The 19,259-nt window shown below is 39.1% G+C and overlaps 1 protein-coding gene across 2 annotated transcripts in view; it reads right to left on the bottom strand.

Moving 5' to 3' along the window:
- Nucleotides 1–5,848: 5,848 nt before the first annotated feature.
- Nucleotides 5,849–19,259, bottom strand: part of Rtca (RNA 3'-terminal phosphate cyclase) — a 40,041-nt gene continuing 26,630 nt past the window's right edge. For both annotated transcript variants that reach the window (XM_083115626.1, XM_083115627.1), the window contains exons 8-10: nt 13,267–13,420; nt 7,412–7,516; nt 5,849–6,174 (exon numbers count right to left, since the gene is read on the bottom strand). In XM_083115626.1, the coding sequence (XP_082971752.1) occupies nt 6,094–6,174; nt 7,412–7,516; nt 13,267–13,420 (340 nt within the window). In that variant the 3' untranslated portion in view covers nt 5,849–6,093. The remainder of the gene's footprint in view (nt 6,175–7,411; nt 7,517–13,266; nt 13,421–19,259) is intronic.

Raw genomic sequence — 19,259 nt, 5'->3', positions numbered from 1 at the left:
CCACGTAAATCAGAGACCACTTAATTTGCTATCTTTCATTTTTTACCATGATGTTACAATTTCCCCATTCAAATTATATGAAGTTTTTCCGATAACTCAGGAAGAAGCAACCTCTGCCGGCACCCTTGCTGGAAATGATGTTGGTAATTACTCCCTCTGTCCCATAATAATTGCCCGGTACACCTTTGTTTGTTGTCTCATAATAATTGCCCGATATTCAAACTGTGACATTGGTGTATACAGAACATGAAACAAGGGAATGAGTCATACAACTTTACTACTCAAGGATCAGTACAAATTGTGCTTTCCATCTGCCTCTTCGTCTGTCATTTCTGTACCACCATTTTGACATACCGGACTATAATTATGGGACAGAGGGAGTAATTGTCTTCAAATATGCCATGGTATCTCATCCAAGGCTCTGAGGGAGAATCTACTGTGAAAAGTGCATTCACCAAGACAAGGTTATGAACGCTAAAGGTGAAAATGGAGGGTTGGCTGTATTGTTCAACCCCTCCTGAAACTTCTGGCAAGTGGGATTAACCCTGCGTTGGTTGCACATGGTCTCTAGTTCCGGGTGAGTGGTTTTAACGTGATTATTTATCAATGATTGTTTTGTCAACACCCTCCCTCTGTCTAGCTGAGATTCTAACCTTCCTCTTTTACACCACGATTTTGTTTTCAGTATTAGTAAGATATTCAAGCCCCTAGCAAGGGTTCCTTGAAGCCCCTTGCTGTCCGAGTCCATGCGCGACTATAGGCGTACCTAGTGTTTTACTGAAAATCCGTTCTGTACCAGACTAACGAAGAGTGCCTTTTTATAATTTTATAGAATTTCAATTTTTATATTTGGTCTAGGAATTAATTCGTTCAGTTGTTACGCACACATTGAAGCTGTAGTTCAAACACAAAATACATAAATACCTTAAGAAAAATATTGTCCATCGCGAGCCACCACTTTCGCCCATCTGTCAGGATTCCATGGCGAAAGAAGTCCTCATCCTTTGAAGCGATCCAGTCAGAGACCCATTTTTCGATATCTTCTGAAGAAGTGAACCACTGTCCAATCAAATCGTTATTCATGCAATCGAACAAGTAGTAGTCCGAAGGAGCAACGTCTGGTGAATACGGCGGGTGGGGTAAAACTTCCCATCCGACATTTTCTAAATAGGTTTTGACCGGTTTTGCGACATGTGGGCGAGCGTTATCATGTTGAAAAATAAGTTTATCATGTCTGTTCTCCCATTCTGGTCGTCTCCTGGCCAGAGCTTGCTTCAAACGCATTAATTGTCGTCGATAACGTTCTCCATTAATAGTTTCACCTGGTTGCAGCAGCTCATAGTACACCACACCTTTCATATCCCACCATATGCACAGCATAACCTTTGCACAGTGAATATCTCGTTTCGGTTGTGATGGACCTGGTTCACCTGGCTTCACCCAGGCCTTTTTTCGTTTCGGATTCTCGTAATGGATCCACTTCTCATCGCCAGTAACAATGCGATGCAAAAACCCCTTTCTTTTCTGTCTTTCAAGCAGCAATTCGCAAATGGTTTTTCGTCTTTCAACGTCTCTGTCTTTCAGTTCATGTGGAACCCAGTGTGACATCTTTTGAATCATTCCCATGGCTTCGAGGCATTTGGAAACTGTTGTTTGATCAACGCCTAATTCTTCTGCAAGTTCTAAGTTCTTCCTGCGTTTGACACGAATCCTGATCGAGCAATGCTCTCAATTCTTCGTCTTCAATTTTTTTTGGCTGTCCAGGTCGCTCTTGGTCTTCCAGGCCGAAATCACCACTTCTAAACCGTGCAAACCACTTCTGACTTCTGTTCGCTCAGCTAGCGCATGGTCACCATACACTTCCACCAAAATACGATGACTTTCGGTAGCACTTTTCTGCATGTTAAAGTAATGAAGCACGAACTGTGGCACGAACTGCGCCATGTTCAGTTGACTACAAAATGCTGTTGTTGACGCGTCAATCAACTGTCCTATACTACGAACGATGCACGCTGACAGGAGTTTTCAACGCATGTGTGGATACACAGAACTGTGGGACGATACGCTCGTTACGCCATCTCTTGTCCAGGCGCACAAATTAATTCCTAGACCAAATAGTTTTATAGAATCTGAATTGTTGAAAGAAAAAATCTAATCATAATAAATGAGGATTTGGCATTTCAGACCATTAATCTAGCATATTTTAAAAATCCGTTCTCTGACACCATGTGCGACCATTGATGTAACTTTTCTTGCGTGACCCACGAATGGTTAACAAAGAGTTCAAACATGGGCCCTCTGGGTTGCAATCAACCCCCCAACCCAGTGGTCAGCATAGTTTATAGGGTCCCATGATGAAAAAAAAAAAAAAAAAGGTTTGTACACACAGTACTTTTAAATATAGGACCAATTATAGGTGCACCCGTAATTTTTTTCTGCCTATGGTGAGAGGGTGCAATAAAATCCCCCTATTACAGTGGTTCGCAAAGTCTGTGCTGCGGCACCCTGGCTAGTTTACAGGGGCACCACGAAATCTTCCAATATTTTTACTGAAATGATACGATTGTTTCAAATATGTGCTTATTTAGTACTGTTTACTGAATTTGAAATGTGTTTATTTTTTAAAACTTACAGAAAACAACATAATCATACTAACTGAGTGTTGCAAGGTTAGACAGGCCTACATTCTGACTTTGTGCTGCTGAAAAATCTTGAAACACTCAGGGCACCGTGAAACGAAGTGAGAACTCCTGCCCTTGTAGTTTTTCTGGTTCCGGAAGACTTTGGAAAGGACAGTGACACACCTCCAGGAATATCTAATTAAAAGAAATTTTAGCCAGTGTGGGACTGGAAAACAGGGCAGTGCAGTTACGGGACTGGAGTTTTAAATATTTTCATGCACTTAAGACAGGAAATTATAACACGTATCACTGTGTGGAGTCAATGTTTCTTGCCAAGTAAACATTAAGGAAAACTAAGGTCTTGAATTTTCTTGTTTACGGTATTTATACACTCTGTGGACACTGGTTGAGGAGCATGATTTCCTGTTTGTCCTCCTGTCTGTAGTGAGGACCAGAGGGCGTACACACACAGGAGAAAAGTTGTTATGCTTCCCCAGGAGACTGGAACCTGTACACGTCCCATAGCTGGAGCACAAAGCATGATGCCTTAGACTGGAAGGTCACGGTGTGGGATGTCAAATTTTCCATACAATGTTTTTATTAGACATATGATTAGGGAGCGGAAGTTGATGACCTAAAAAATATAGGTACATGACCTATAGAATGCCCTAAAAAATGGGAAAAAATGACCATTAAATTTGTTAGTTTCAGGTTAAAAATTGAAATTAAAAAGAAATTAAACAAAATGCAATGTTTTAAAAAAAAGAACCACATGCACATTCAATTAAAATATGCAACGAGGATTTCCAATGGAAACAACCGAATAATTTTAAAACAATTTAATGAAAAAGTCGTATTTGTTTCGAAATTTAACAAATTGTATAAATAATAGGGAAACCAAAATCAGGGACACATCCGAAAAAGTGTTCATAGGCAGCCCCCCCCCCCTTTCAGGAAAAGGTACATCGGAAAGGTAATTTTAAACATCAGAGATAGTTTGAAATATCTCACATACAAGCACTTTCTAAATATTTAACGATTTTTTCACTTACCTTACAGAGTTGCCGTACACGTTTCCAAGGTTCTCAAACGAGAATCTTGGTCAGTTGTCAGCCAGAACATTCCTCTACATAGAAAAAAATCTCTTGCAATCCTGTGATATATGTATAGGCCCATGTTCACCTTGGTGAAAAGACTCAAGAATATTTAAGTGTTCCCCTGTGCTTAGCACCACGCCATGAAGGCGTATAGGGGGTGTGGGGGTGATGTGATCAGCAACATGCCCCTGACCGCCTTTAACCCCCAGGTTTCCCCAGGTACCCACGTTATTCGACGCTGTCGGGTGTGCACCGGGGCCGCTTCCAACGTTAGAAAAGTTCCCGGATTTGAACCGGCTGGGGATCGAACCCGGGACCTTTAGCATGGTAGTCAGACGCGTTACCGACTGAGCTACTGTGGCACCCAATATTACCAAAATGAAAGAAGTGAAAAATGACGGAAAATGCCGAAAATCGGGGGAAATTACCTAAAACCTGAAAATTGGCAAAAAAAAATGCACTTTAAAATTACCTTTTTTGGGTTCTAGATGAAGTGTAATATTGTGTATATTTAATGGGCATCGTGTCAGAGATGTCAGAAAAAAGATGACATTTCATCAACTTCCGCTCCCTACATATGATTATATTTCTTTATGGTAGACAGCACCTACAGTCTTTACTGATGCTTTGCTACTGTTCAACATTTCCACATACACTGTTAAATGGCTGTGAATGTTGCCTATGGGAACGCCATCTAATGTTGGTGATGATAAACTCCACAACCTGGCCTGCCCGGCCATGTCAGGAAGGACTGTTTGTTACGTGGTATATGTGGCCTGGCATCTGATCCCCTGCACCTATGTCACTAAACATACAGCTATGAAATTAGGCAGATGGCAGAAGTTTGCACTGTCGGAGCACAACCTCGTGTATTAGGAGGATTAAGAGAATGAAAGATCTCGTTGTAGGGTTGGTCTTTGTAATCCACGTGATACAAACTGACAGTATTTGCTCGAAAGGTCAGGGAGAGATGTCGGTCTGACGCTCGAACTAGGCAATGCAGAACGGTTGACAGTGCGTGGTAACCAGTGACTTTTGTCCCACTCTCACTTTGTTTTCCCATGTGGCACCAGCGCAATTCTGCCCATCTGCCTATTTTCATGGCCGTGCATTTAATTACCACCACCAGTGATCACATGCTACGTTTCACAGCTGAATAACAAAACTTTGTCTCAATCATGTTCCAGTGATCCAAATGCAGTAGATTCTTCTTAATTCAAACTCCAAGGAACAAGAAAAAATTCGAATAAACAAAAACATGCATTATTAAAGAAAATCAATAATACAAAACTATTGTACTACAGCATAAAGAAAAATAATTGTGATCTTCAAATTTTACGGCAATTTTTACACATAATATGGAAGAATGCGCCACTGCAGCTCTGAAATGAATATTATCTTCAGCCTAAGATTTCATTTTTGGTTCCGTACAACTTACTCACTATCTTATATAAGAATAAAATCAAAATTAGTTAATTTACTTATGTAAAGTCAGTATATATATATATATATATATATATATATATATATATATATACACACACACACACACACACACACACCAGTTCCTGTTTATGTGTATCAGTGTTAGGGTAATCTCACCGGTTTTAACAATTTTTAATAGTAATTGAACATACTTGTTCCTGTCAACATGGAGCTGTGATAGAGTAACATTATGGGTTTTAACAATTTTTATAGCAGTGTTAACAGTTTTTTCATGTCTTAGTCATTAGTCATCCTAACATTTAACCTATCCATACATATACCTTGATCCTTTCTAAATGACGAAGCTTTACGTATGCACATAATAGCCAATTTCATAACCTGAAGAAGGGGGCAGTTACTAACGAAACATCGTCTACGACAACTATATACTCATTTACATAAGAAAATTAACTAATTTCGATTTTAAGCCTAAGATTTGTTTTAAGCACAATATTTTCTACATTGTACATGTTCTGTATATACCAAAACTTAAGTTTTAAATTTCTTTTTGTTACTGTACCAGATAATTGCATTCAGTTTTTCATACCTGATCATTACAAAATGTGATTTGGGATTATTAACTGCACTAGTGACTGAAAGCACATCGAGTGAAAGGGCACAGTGGAATAAAATATCCAATTACGCACACTGAAGCTTTATTCAAAATCATCAGTATCAAGTACATAACGGGCGACATTTCATCAGTCTTCAGATTTTTGAAACAGGAACCAGATTTTTTAAATAATGCAGCAAATAAGAAAAATATATTAGTGGAGTGTTTTGCAATCAGACGCTAACTGCACATCTGGACAAGCATCCACGCTGCTATGGCATGAAAGAAATAAATATATCACTGGGATTTCTCTGTCGGTTCCTTCCTATGCTGCATCTCAGCAAGCATTTTTCAAGCCTATTCCTTCACACTCAATGACGTTGCTGTTGTTTCCCTTCGCCGTGACTTTGAATTTTGCCTGTAAAAACAGACAAATATATATTATTCCACCTGAGATTGTGATTTACCTTACCAAGTATATCCTAACAAGCAGATTTAAAAGATGTATCAAGGAAACAGATAACATCCCCATAGCTGCACAATTCGAATTACATGGAAATCCTACAGTTTCAATTAGCACAACTATGTGATTTCTGATAGTTAATACAAGGTGGCGCAAAAATAATGCACGTTTTTGGAATAATTGTAACATTGCTGATTTTCAAGATACAAACATTTTATTAACACCAAAATCATCGGTAAGAAATGCAGTTTGGATAGGTATACAGTGACGATTTTAAGTACGGAAGATGATGTCGGAAAGATGACATCATTGTTGTGTCGGCAATATATCACAATATTTGGCAATATATATTGTGGAGACGATATATAGACACACATATTTTTGGTAAATAAAAAATCAAAATTTCGGTACAAAAACAGAGTTGATTTCGGATTCAAAAGCAGTAAATAAAATAAAATATTGTTGTTATAGTGGTGAATAATCACATCAAAAGTGGTATATAAAATGACATTTTGGTTTTAAAATTGTGAATATAATCCTAAATTTGATTTAACAACTGCAATTATTACACAAAATAAACTTATCTCTTCTAATAGCACATTAATGTAGTTACCAGAGTATTAAGTTTATTTCTGTGTAAATGGGTCCATTTTGCTTCTCAAATATTTACAGCAGAATTAATCAATTTTCCGTGAATTGCATAACTCACAGGATACTTCACACTTCAGAAAGTGTCGCGTTGGTATATAAACGGTAAATTTCGTGTTTAAGAGTATATTTCGCATTTTGCAGTTTATTTCGCATTATTTCGTGACAAAACAGGGTAGGAAAATGCACCTCACACCTTTCAGAAACAAGAAAAATGTACATTACATCATGTTATTTCATATTTCGTGTTTTTGTCAAAAACTAAATTTGCATGCCTCTAACGATGTATCACCAATATCATGATATGAAAAAATATTGTATCGTATCGTCTGTGATGATATTTTCTATCGCGATATCAAATTTCCGATATCGTATATCCTTAATGTTTCTCTCAAAAAATGCTACCAACTTACTTTAGTCAACCGCTCAGCCACCCAAATAGCCGTTTTTGCCTGCTCAGTGACAGCGCCACACCTTATCCTGCTGAGACCTCCAGCCAGAGCCATCAAAATAACCAGCTGAAATAACAAAAAAATAGACTTACTTGCGTCAAGAGCTGTGCTATGTGAATGGCTGTTTCTGTGTGCAGTGTGATGGCACCGCATTTCACTTGAGACTTCCCCTGTGCTATTGCCATCAGAAGGATTATCTGCAAGAGAAATTATTTCCAGTTACTTGGTCAACAGCAACCAACACAGTGGGTTTGGAAATGATTACACTGATTAAGGGTTAGAAAAACATTTACAGGGTGAGTCAAAAGTCATGTTACTTATGGATTTATAGTGTATCTTCAACATGTGCACCTTGAACATTAATGCATTTGTGCACACGACGTTTCCAGTTCTCCAGAATATTTTGCAGAACGTCCAGCATAATCATCTCTGCGTTCCTTCAGATGCTGGATGTTATGGATCTTAACTGTGTAGACAAGCACCTTTAAATGACCCCAAAGGTAAAAAAAAAGAATTGGTGACAGGTCTGGAGACCATGGTGGCCACTCAAGAAAATCACCTCCACCCTGTCGTCTCTTCACATGTTTCATCAGCATCTTCTTTCACTTAGTCAGAAATGTACTTTTGACAGTGTGTCCCAAAATAGTGTTTACACTCTTTGAACATTAATAACAGAGAAACTATTACGGAAACTTGATCGGACTTTCTGTATTTGAAGCTGTTATGTCTATGTTGCGTGTGTGTGAGCACATGTAGGCATTTTGTTGTTTTTAGTTCTGTCACAACCTTCCAGGGAATAGCAGAAGCAAGTAATTTTTCATTCAACCAACATAAGTGTCAAATATCCACCCAGATCTCCTGATTTAACACTGTTAGATTTCTACCTGTGGGGGACTATGAAGAACAATGTATATAAATTCATCCTTGCAGTTATTAGTATTCCTGTTAATAACATTCAAAGACTATAAACGCTATTTTGGGACACTGATATACTGTATATTACATCATGTTGTCAAGTTACAAAAAAAGAACACAAGACATAGAGTACCTTTTCAAAAAAGAGAAATGTGTCCTTGCACATCACTTGATTTATTATCTTAATACGTTATGATTCACAATTGTTAATAACTGAATTAAATAATTCCGTAGTTTATTAGCTTTAAATTTGAAATTCTTTATATTGTACTAGTAAATTTATTAACGATGATGTCAAAATGCGTTATTGTGTATTTTACCTGCAGTATGTTGAATAATGTACAACAATCTGAAAAACTAAATATGCTGACCAAGGCAGTAATTTATTTTATTAAAAACATAAACTAAACGTAACGTTTCAACCTTCTAACAGAGAGAAGAGGAAGAGGAAGGGATTATCTACGAAGTGAAATGTAAAGAATGTCAGAGTGTGTACATAGGAGAAACGAAAAAAAAGGCTAAAAGATAGGTTGAAACAACAAAGGGATGATGTACGACTTAAGAGAGAGAGAAATGCAATATTTAAACACACGAGAGAAGCAGGACATGACATAGCCTAAGCAGATAGGAAGGGAGAAGAGAATGCTAGTGAGAAAATGGAAGGAAGCCAAGGAAATAGAGAAGAAAGGTGAAGAAGACACAATGAACTGGAATGGGGGACTGAAGTTAAACAAAGAATGGAAGAAGATGTTAGAAAGAGTGGAAAGGACAAGAGAGAAAGAGGAGAGGAGAAGGAAGAAAAATGAAGGGAAAAGAGCGTGAGATTAAAAGTCCAACCACATTCTATATGGAAGTAATTGTGTTTAGCCTTTTAGGTGAAAGTAAAGTTGGCAAGTGAAAGTCACCTGCTAGAAAGTTCCAAACAACTTTCTAAATAGTCTGGAGGGAGTAATGTTTGTGAATATATAATGCCCCTTTTTGTGTATCTTGTTACATTTGTACTTCATACAGAGTCTGAAGAAGACCTTGCTAGAAGTTTGAAACGTTACGTTTAGTTTATGTTTTTAATAAAATAAATTACTGCCTTGGTCAGCATACTGAGTTTTTCATAATCATGGAAACAAGGCTTAATGGTGTTATAACAATCTGAAGTGTGTCTCATAATTTAAGATGTGAAATTAATATACATTTTAGTTAAAGAAACTCCTATGAGAATTTGATAGTTTACTAAAATTTACTATTACAGTGGAACCTCGATTTAAGTTTTTCAGGGTACCAAGCTTGAAAAACTGAAAATGTAAAATCAATGAAAATGTATCCGGGAACGTAAAATCGGGGTTCCACTGTAATTACAGACGTAGTAATTTTTTTAATTAATGTAAATATTTGTTTAGTCTGTGTAGTTTCAATATTAAAAAAGCATATTCTGAAACTGCATGAAGATTACAAACACGGGTATAAATATACTGGCTTCCCAGTTCATTGGTTAGTTAGGGGAAGGGGGAAGGGAGCAGGGGGGGGGCAGATCCAACTTCCGGAAACTAAACTGAAAATTTATATGTAATTTAACTGATTTTCGAGCTCTTAGGAGCACCACAGACAAAGTTGAAATCTTCAGTGTTATTAAGTCTAAGAAGAAACTCAGGAGTCCAAAGGCCAAGCGCTGGTAGTTTAATGTTGAAAATAATAATCATTCAGAAATATCTAATACAATGATCTTGATCACACTGAATTAAATAAATGCTGATTCAATTCACTGTATAATGAGAACATATTTGGAGGTAATACTATCTACAAAATATTGAGATTAATTCTATAGGGTCCACCAGTATACCTGGTGATTTGGCAACACTGTTTCCTGGGTCTTTCCAGTGGAGGACAGGGAAACAAATACTGCAATCTAGTTGGGCATTACGTAGAAATTTAAGCAAAAATATCTGCCAAATTATAAGGTAACGGAGCTACGGATGAGTGGTGTAACTTGGTCTTGGAAACCTAACGACTGGAGGTTCATCGTGCTGACTACACGTCACTCCGTAACTGGTTGGATCTCTGCTGGGTAAGGCCGGCAGTCGGTAGGTAGGGCCTGCCCTCACGGGCTGTTTCAGTATGGGTTATTTATTATTTACCAACATCATCAGCATTTCAAAGGCAACAGACTCCATTGCAAGAGATAATTAGCACAAAGAGAAACAGGGTATCTACCAAAATAACAAATCCAATATTCTTGACTTTTTCATGACCTTTTCCTCAACAGTTATTTAATCGCCACTTACTTAGGTATTAGTTGCAAAATTAAGAAAATAGATACTTTTATTCAATGAAAAACTCCTTCCACAAGTAGAGATATGCTTTAATTATTAATGCATATAAAAATGAATGCTTCAGACTTCATCCTGGATGGGGAATGAACACATTACTTTATTTAATACTTTTACAAAACTCCACACACACAAGAATGTAATTCTTATGGAAGCTAAGTGGACACATCTTAACCGCAACTCAATACATACAATTCTAGATTTCCAATTATTATGTTGTTTTTTTCAAATACCAGTACAGATCTCTCACAATGTAAATTCACTATACTGTAAAAAATATAAAAAAATTCTTGACCAAAAACATAATTTCTTGACTTTCTTGACCTATCTGTTCATTTCTTGACTGGGAGACATGCTGGTAAAAGACAAAGCAAAAAATTCGCAAAACCACAGCTGACTCAGTAGATCGGTGGGTACAATGCCAGAGACCTGGGTTCAATGCATTTTGCTCTTAAATGCTATCTACAAAAATGTTTTTGACACCGTGTACAAGTCCACAGGATGTTCATGGCAGGCCTATAGCCAGAATTTTATTTCAGGGGGGCTCATCCGTATCAGCAGCTGCCATTTAAAGGTGAAAAAAGTGAGGGGGGTAGATGTTTGTGAATTGAATGTTTAGAACCGTTATGAAAAAAGAAATATGCTTTGCATACACAGGATTTTATTTCAGGGGGAGTTCAAAGTGGTAGGTTTATAAACAACGAAACATTTGTAGGATTTCATGGGGTTCAGCCCTCGGAGCACCCACCCACCATACTGTTCACCCATCTGGAACATGGCTGCCCCTTCTCATACCTCCAAGATTGAGTGTTTTCTCAGCTTTTTCCTCTCCATCGTTCGATATAGAGTGCTGGCCCTGAGACACCTACCTAAGAAAGATCTGCTTCTTAACTTAAACATAAATACTCCAGAATCACGTAGATACGTTGCAGATATGAAATTACTACATAAGATCATTAATGGAAACCTAAGATGCAGCATCCCACTCCACGAACTCTCCATCAGAGTGCCCAGACATACGAGGGCCACTATTCATATTTTGAGCCTTGGCAACACTGATTGAAGTGAGGCGCGATTTGACGTTTGCACGGAATCGTCTGGCATTATTGACCATAACGTACTTCACATTTGGCGATGAAGCCCCATCCTTTGCCACTGTGAAACGCTGGTATAACGAATTTAATCGTCGCCGCCATTCGCTCACCGACGAGATTCGCGAAGGTCGTCCAAAATCAGTTGTTGTTCAAGAAAACATTGATGCTGTGCAAAACCTAATACTGCAAGATCGTCATGTGACATACTGTGAGATTGAGGCAACCGTAGGCATTAGTTCCACAAGCATACATAAAATATTACATGATCATTTAGCTGCGAGAAAGGTATGTTCTCGTTGGATCCCACACAATTTGACAAAAACTCAAAAAGACGCTCGCGTCAATTGGTCCAAACAAATGCTCAATAAATACAATCGTGGTGCTTCAAAAGACGTATGTAAGATTGTAACAGGTGACGAATCGTGGATATATGCATATGAGCCGGAACGTAAACAGCAGTCGACTGTATGGGTGTTTCAAGATGAACCCAATCCAACAAAAGTTGTTCGTGCTCGAAGCACATTGAAACAAATGGTCGCCTGTTTTTTTCGGGAAAAAACTGGTCATGTGGCAACTGTGCCTTTAGAGGAACGTAGAACGGTCAACTCTGAATGGTACACAACAATTTGTTTGCCAGAGGTCTTCGGTCAAATACGGAAAACAAACAAACGCTGTCGGATCATTCTTCATCAAGACAATGCCAGCTGTCACACATCTCGTCCAAGAACCGACTTTACGAACAGTCAAAAAATCGAATCGATGGGTCATCCGCCGTACAGTACTGATTTGGCACTCAATGACTTCTTGTTCCCGAATGTCAAGAATAAATTGCGTGGACAATGATTTTCGTCGGCTGAAGACGCCGTTGATGCGTTCAAAAACCATATTATGGAGGTGTCTCAAGAAGATTGGAAAAACTGCTTTGACAAATGGTTCGAACGAATGCAAAAGTGTATTGACCATAAAGGAGAATACTTCAAAAAACAATAAAGCAGTTTTCAATGCCAAATTCCTGTTTTTTCATTGTTAGGCTCAAAATATAAATAGTGACCCTTGTAAAACACGGAGCAAGGAGACTTTCCACACTGCAGCTCCCAGACTATCACTCATACAACGTTCATTATTCCATAGGCTACCGAACCAATTCAATATCATCTCAAACCAAGTAGATATTTTCAGTTCTTTTATCACCAACTTAGAAAAAATTGTGAAAGTAATCTGTTTGCCTTGGTACTGTCTTGGCTTGCTTATATTTATATTTTGTTTATCTTGTTTCGTGTGTTCTTTTTAACACAGGGGTACTGTTTTACTGTTGTGTCTTTCCGGTTTAAAATGGCTTCTGCTGTACTGGAAATTGCAATAAATAAATGAAAATAAATAAATAAATGCCTGGCTCGTGGAGTGTCTACAGCAAAACTTAGCTATCAATTGCATAAACGATGTCTCGTACTACCATGAAATATCATTTCTGCAATATTAGAAACCATATTTACTGCAGTCACCGTGAATTAAGCCAGCAAGGAACGCTATGGATTATTTTACACGCAATCTTTTTCCCTTGGAGACATCTTCCCAAAGTTTAGAGGTAATATGCGACAAACAGAAACTAATGCTTACTTGGTCCTGTGCGTAAGAATCAACACACGCTCCACACTTGACTGTCTGTATGATTTCATCGGCTGCCTTCTCCCCAACCTCTTCCGGCCTCACTTCACGCTTGCCAAGTCCAGAACCACCCAAAATGCATCCTGTGCTGGTCTCGGCCACAATACTAAAGGGAAATAATAAATATCTTTGGTCATTCACTAAGTTGCAAAGTTCTGATACACTAATTCAATTTTGCAAGTCATTTGTGCTTCTAACAACAAACAGAAGAACAATGACAGCTTTATCTTGCTTAATCCAGATATAACATTCAAGCAGAAAATCAACAAATGCAATCTTACATTCATTCATATGCTCTCAAGGTTACTACGATTTTTTGATTATGAAATTCCCGACATTTCCAGGTTTTCCAGTGCAAAAATGAAATTTTTCCAGACATGTTGATCATCATGATTTTTTATTTTGAACCTTGTGTTTCTCAATTAAATATATAATCGGTTAATTATTATGAATATTCACTATCACAACATTAAAGGAGCACCCATCACACCATTGTCTGGCCGCGGTGGCTCAGTCGGTAACGCATCTGACTACCATGCTAAAGGTCCCGGGTTCGATCCCTGGCCGGTTCAAATCCGGGGACTTTTCTAACGATGGAAGCGGCCCCGGTGCCCACCCAGCGTCGAATAACATGGGTACCTGGAAAAACCCTGGGGGGTAAAGGTGGTCAGGGGCGTGATGCTGATCACATCACCCCCACTCACGACCGGATCAAGAAAGTGTGGGGCGTTACCCCCACACCCCCTATATGTCTTCATGGTGTGGTGCTAAGCACAGGGGAGCACTTTACCATCACAACATTTTTCTAGCAAATTTCATTGCACACACACAAGAACATGGGAAAATTGTAAAATGTAAAATTACAATCGGCATCAAATGTATTGGGTGGTACAAACACGTGCATCTAGCCTTCAGGCTAAGGTAACAGAGTTACATTAGTTCACCATTAACAGATCTCCACAATATAAAAACAACAAAGTTCATAAATCATACACAATTTTTCATTTCCTGTCGGATTTATAGTGTCGCAGAAAATGCTGCTTTTTTGCTTACATTTATAAGTACACAGCATCTGAAGAAATTTTTGTTGCATATAGGAATTCTATAGGAAATGCCAACAAGACCAACAAGGGAGGTTATCTAAGTGTCCCCCTCCGATTTCCATGAAACTTGGCAGGTGTATAGAGGGGCCCAAAGGAAGAAATACGTGTTTTTTGTTTCAGCTAAAAAACTGTTTTAGGGGCAACCCTGCCCCCCCCCCCAATGTCATTATGAGGACAAATTGAAGTGAGGATCTGACCCCTGTGTCCCCCTCTGATTTTCATGAAACTTGGCAGGTGTATAGAGAGGCCCAAAGGAAGAAATACGTGTTTTTTGTTTCGGCTAAAAACTGTTTTAGGGGGCAAAACCCACCTCAAATGTCAAGATGAGGACCCCTGTGTCCCCCTCCGATTTCCATGAAATTTGGCAGGTGTATAGGGGGGCCCTACGGCCCCTGTTTCTACCTATGCCATATTTACGTGGTTTCGGGGTCAGATCCCCACTTATATTTCTCCTAATCTTGACATTTGAGCAGGGGAGGGGGGGGGGTTGCCCCCTAAAACAGTTTTTTAGTTGAAACACAAAAACACGTATTTTTTTCCTTTGGACCCCTCTATACATGGAAATGAAAATTTCATGGAAATCGGAAGGGGACACTTAGATAATAATACTAATAACAGACGGTAACCTCATCCTCACAAACGTTTCTGATAATTATGATCATATTGTCAATATACTTTAGTTATCAATCAGATATCTCGACTGCAAGTTTTACTTTGATATTCTTTCTAATATCTAGTATTATAAAAGTGAAAATTTATTACAGACATTCGAAGGAACCAAAATCTTGCACAAGACTGAGAATCATAAGAATGAAATAAACAAGTTTCTGAACAGAATCTTTTTGGGGAGTGGAATTACAAGAACTGAATCCAGAAGTGGAAGTGAAATGCTTGTTCATTTTGCAACTCTTTCTCTTGCAGACTCCAAAATGCACGTAAATTCCAGATGATCTGCAAAATTCCTGACATTTCCCTGACAAGCCAAATTCCCTGACATTTCCCCATTTTCCAGACACGTAGCAACACTGGTTTTTAATGCTGTGAATGTCAATGTGAACATCAATTGTTATTTGATGGCCTTCAATCACACATACAACTATGTATGCGTGCGAGGAATCTCTATTACAAGGGTTGATCAAATGAAAAGGTACGAAACGTCGTAACAACGGAATCGTTTATATAATACCGATGCCGCGATGGGAGAACGTAGCGTGATATGTAGGGGTGCGATTGGAGTCGCCACACGGCATCGGAGCATGCAGGGGAACGCGCATGCGCAGGAGAGAGCAGAGGCTCCGATACAGAGCGCCGTCCAAGTGACGCGGCAGTGCGCATTCGGACAGGATGGCGTTAACATTGGCAAATTCGACTGTTGAGGCGTTATCCGTTTTCTGACAGCGGAAGGTGTTAAACCGGCCGATATTCATCGCCGGATGGTGAACGTTTACGGGGAAGACGAACGACCGGGGCTGCTCACGGAGGGTGTGGTTCTGCTCCATGATAACGCATGTCCACACGTCACCAGGGTCACGCACGCGTAACTGGCCAGGTTCAAGTGGGAGCAGCTAGACCATCCACCCTACAGTCCAGACTTATCCCACTGTGACTTCCATGTGTTTGGTCCCCTGAAAAAGCATCTCAAAGGAAAGCGTTTCACCTCGGATGATGAACTCAAGGACGCTGTGAAGGACTGGGTCGCGTCACGGCCAAAGGAATTCTGGGAAAAAGGAATCATTCGGCTCGTTCATCAATGGGATCAATGTGCTCAGGCCTATGGAGGATACTTTGAATAAAGTATTCATTTACACCAACAGTGACTGACTTTTTACACTGTTCACTAAGTAATGAGAAAACATCCTAAAGATTCTTAACCGGTGCTGTAGTCGAGAGTATACAGTGGTACATGCCGTAAATCCTTGGGTTAATTAATCATACTCATTACAGCATACTTTCTTCTACAATGTGTATGCCTTCTACTTTTGTTTTATGTTCATATATGTGATCTGCCCATTACTCTAGTGAGAGTATTACTGTAAAATACTTCTAACTTCACGTGATCTGAAATATGTTCAAAAAGTGACGCAACTTTATGGGAAATCTTATGAACTGTTCTTGTTTCGTTATAGGTGCTCAGTTACTTATTGTAATATATGTTTGTAAACCGGGGCTGTTCAGGAACTTGTCGTACAGCCGCTTGATGGAGGAGTTCCTGTTATGCGTCCACTACACTTAATTAATGACGTCCTGGTATGAGGGTGGAGGCTGGGCATTCTTCGGGGTTTGTTAATGCTTCAAGGTTGTTAACAGAAGAAAAGTTGCATTTGGTGTGCCATATCACGTAGTCTCTGAACGATATGTAACAATGGTTAGATAATTTATTAACACGTTGTCAGCTGACAAGTTGGAACGCACATGGTTTCAACAGGACAATGTCACAGCCCACACAGCTGGGAGCACAATGCGTTACTTGGAAGAGTGTTTTCCAGGATGACTGATCTCAGTGGGGTTATGGCCACTGCGATCTCAAGATTTATCACCTCCAGACTTCTTCTTGTGGGGTTATCTTAAGGACTCCGTGTACGTTACTCATCCGCACAGTATTCTGGAATTGAAAGACAATATTCGTAGCTGTGTTGGTAACATCTCAGATAACATTGAAAAGGGTTTTCAACAACATGGTTTGTTGTGTCCACTTGTGTGAAGAACAAAACGGAAGTCACTTCCAGCATTAATGTAAAAAATGGAATAAGAAATGTTTTCCCATAAGGTTGCATAACTTTTTGAACACCCTATATAATGTCGAGATGGCCCACCAGTTGATCAATTTAAGCCTCACAAATATATGAAGATATGGCTGCATAAACCACCTTTCTGCAAATGACGCTAATTCAAGAGTTTGTGAAAAACGTTCTTGTGACAAGCACTTTCGAGTGTTTTTGAGTAGATAGGTAGAAAAAAAAACAGCTTCACATATGTAAGCAGTGTGGTGTTACAACAAAGTTTAGGTAAAGAAAAAGGTAAAGGTATCCCTGTGCATGTGCCCACATGCAATGAAGGCATATTCTTGATATTGGCCATAGTTGGGATGATGTGATCACATTACGCCTGGCCACCTTTATCCCCCCAGGAATGCTTGGGGAGGCTGGGCAGGTCTCAGAGCCACGCAGAAACAGAGAAATGGAGAAAATTCCTCGGTCGAAACAATTATGAGTATATCCTCATCATAAGCATTCTACCAGTGACATTTTCTTCAGAAGTTAAATTATTTCATCCATATATTTAATGGAAACATAATCTATTTAGCGTATACCACTGTCTTTAACTGCCTGTCAAAGTAAGAACATGAGCCTATTGCCATGTGGCACCACAGCACTTTTAGGCAGTACTTCATAAACATTTTCATGATGCTATACCCTCTAACCTTGTGATGATTTTACAAGGTGTGGATAGAAAAAAAACGGATTGATGTTGCTGTCGACAAAAGGCAAGCACGTCAAGGATAAGCGGTGCATGGGTGTATAACGTGATATCTTGCCTACCGGCCATGTGATTGCCCAGGGTGCATGGTGCTCAGTTCTTCTGTAGTTTGTGGATGAAGTGAACCATACATCTGTGCTCCGTCAGAAAAGAAATTAAGTGTGAAAGTGGAACAGCGTATCAATCTGAAGTTTCTTATCAAACTCGTAAAATCCACCACAGAAACTTATGGTTTGTTGAAGGAAGTGTACGGAGATGTGTGTTTATCATGCACTCAAGTATTTAAGTGGTTTCAAAGGTTATGGAGGGACAAGAAGTGATTGCGAACGACAAGCATGCTGCACGGTCTTGCACGTCAAAAACTGAATCAAACATTGCAAATGTCGGTAGAATCAAACATTGCAAATGTCGGTAAATTGATTTGAATTGTGTACCCGAAGGTCAAACTGTCAACCAACAATATTTAATTACGATGCTGATGACCCTTCGTGGGCGAGTAAGAAGATGATGACCTGATTTGTGGAAAAGCAAGTCATGGATTCTTCATCAGGACAATGTTTCTGCCACACGGCATTGTCAGTCAAGGCTTTTTTGGCCAAGTATGGGATCCCAGTGTTAGAACATCCACCCTATTTGCCGGAACTCACTCCGTGCAACTTTTTTTATTCCCAAAGGTCAAATCAGCACTGAAAGGAACCAGATTTAAGACTATAGAATGTGTGAAAACAAAAGCGACAGACATCATGAACATGGTTTCGGAAAATGATTTCCAGAACTGCTTCCAGCAATGGAAGATGCGTATGGTGCAGTGTATAGATAGTGCAGGGGAGTACTTTGAAGGGGATAATGTTTGTATTGCACAAAATAACCAATAAAAGATTTTGTAGCAACAGTCCGGTTTTTTTCTAGCCACACCTCATAGCTTGTAAGAGTTGTAGGTTCACTTTAAATGATATACCATGGTGACAATTGGTAATAACGCAGAGCAATGATTTATCCACACAACCCCAACACCTTCCCAATTTTTTTTAAACACCCAACCAAAAATTTTCACAAAAGCTCAATTTATCATCACTTTGGTTACAAATTTACTTTTACATCATCATCCTTCAACATTTCCTGTCTCTGGCTGGGTCAGCATAGAAGTCAAGTCTCTGCCTTTTCTTCTGGTCATCCACCACTCCTCTATCCACGGTGTTCCAATCTTGTCCTCTTCTCCTAAAACTCTCCGCTATCTGCTCTTTTCACAGACATCTTGGTCTCCCCTTTTTACTTTTATAATCTCCCCTAAAACCAACCTCCTAATAGGAAAATTCTCGGTAAAACCTTGATGCCCAGTTTTCATATTGTGGTATATTCATTTAT

Source organism: Lepisma saccharinum, chromosome 30 (assembly GCF_977018435.1).
Source record: "Lepisma saccharinum chromosome 30, izLepSacc3.1, whole genome shotgun sequence".
Classification (NCBI taxonomy): Eukaryota; Metazoa; Arthropoda; class Insecta; order Zygentoma; family Lepismatidae; genus Lepisma; species Lepisma saccharinum.
The sequence above is the reverse complement of the archived record's forward strand: the minus strand, read 5'-3'. Positions and strand labels throughout refer to the sequence as shown.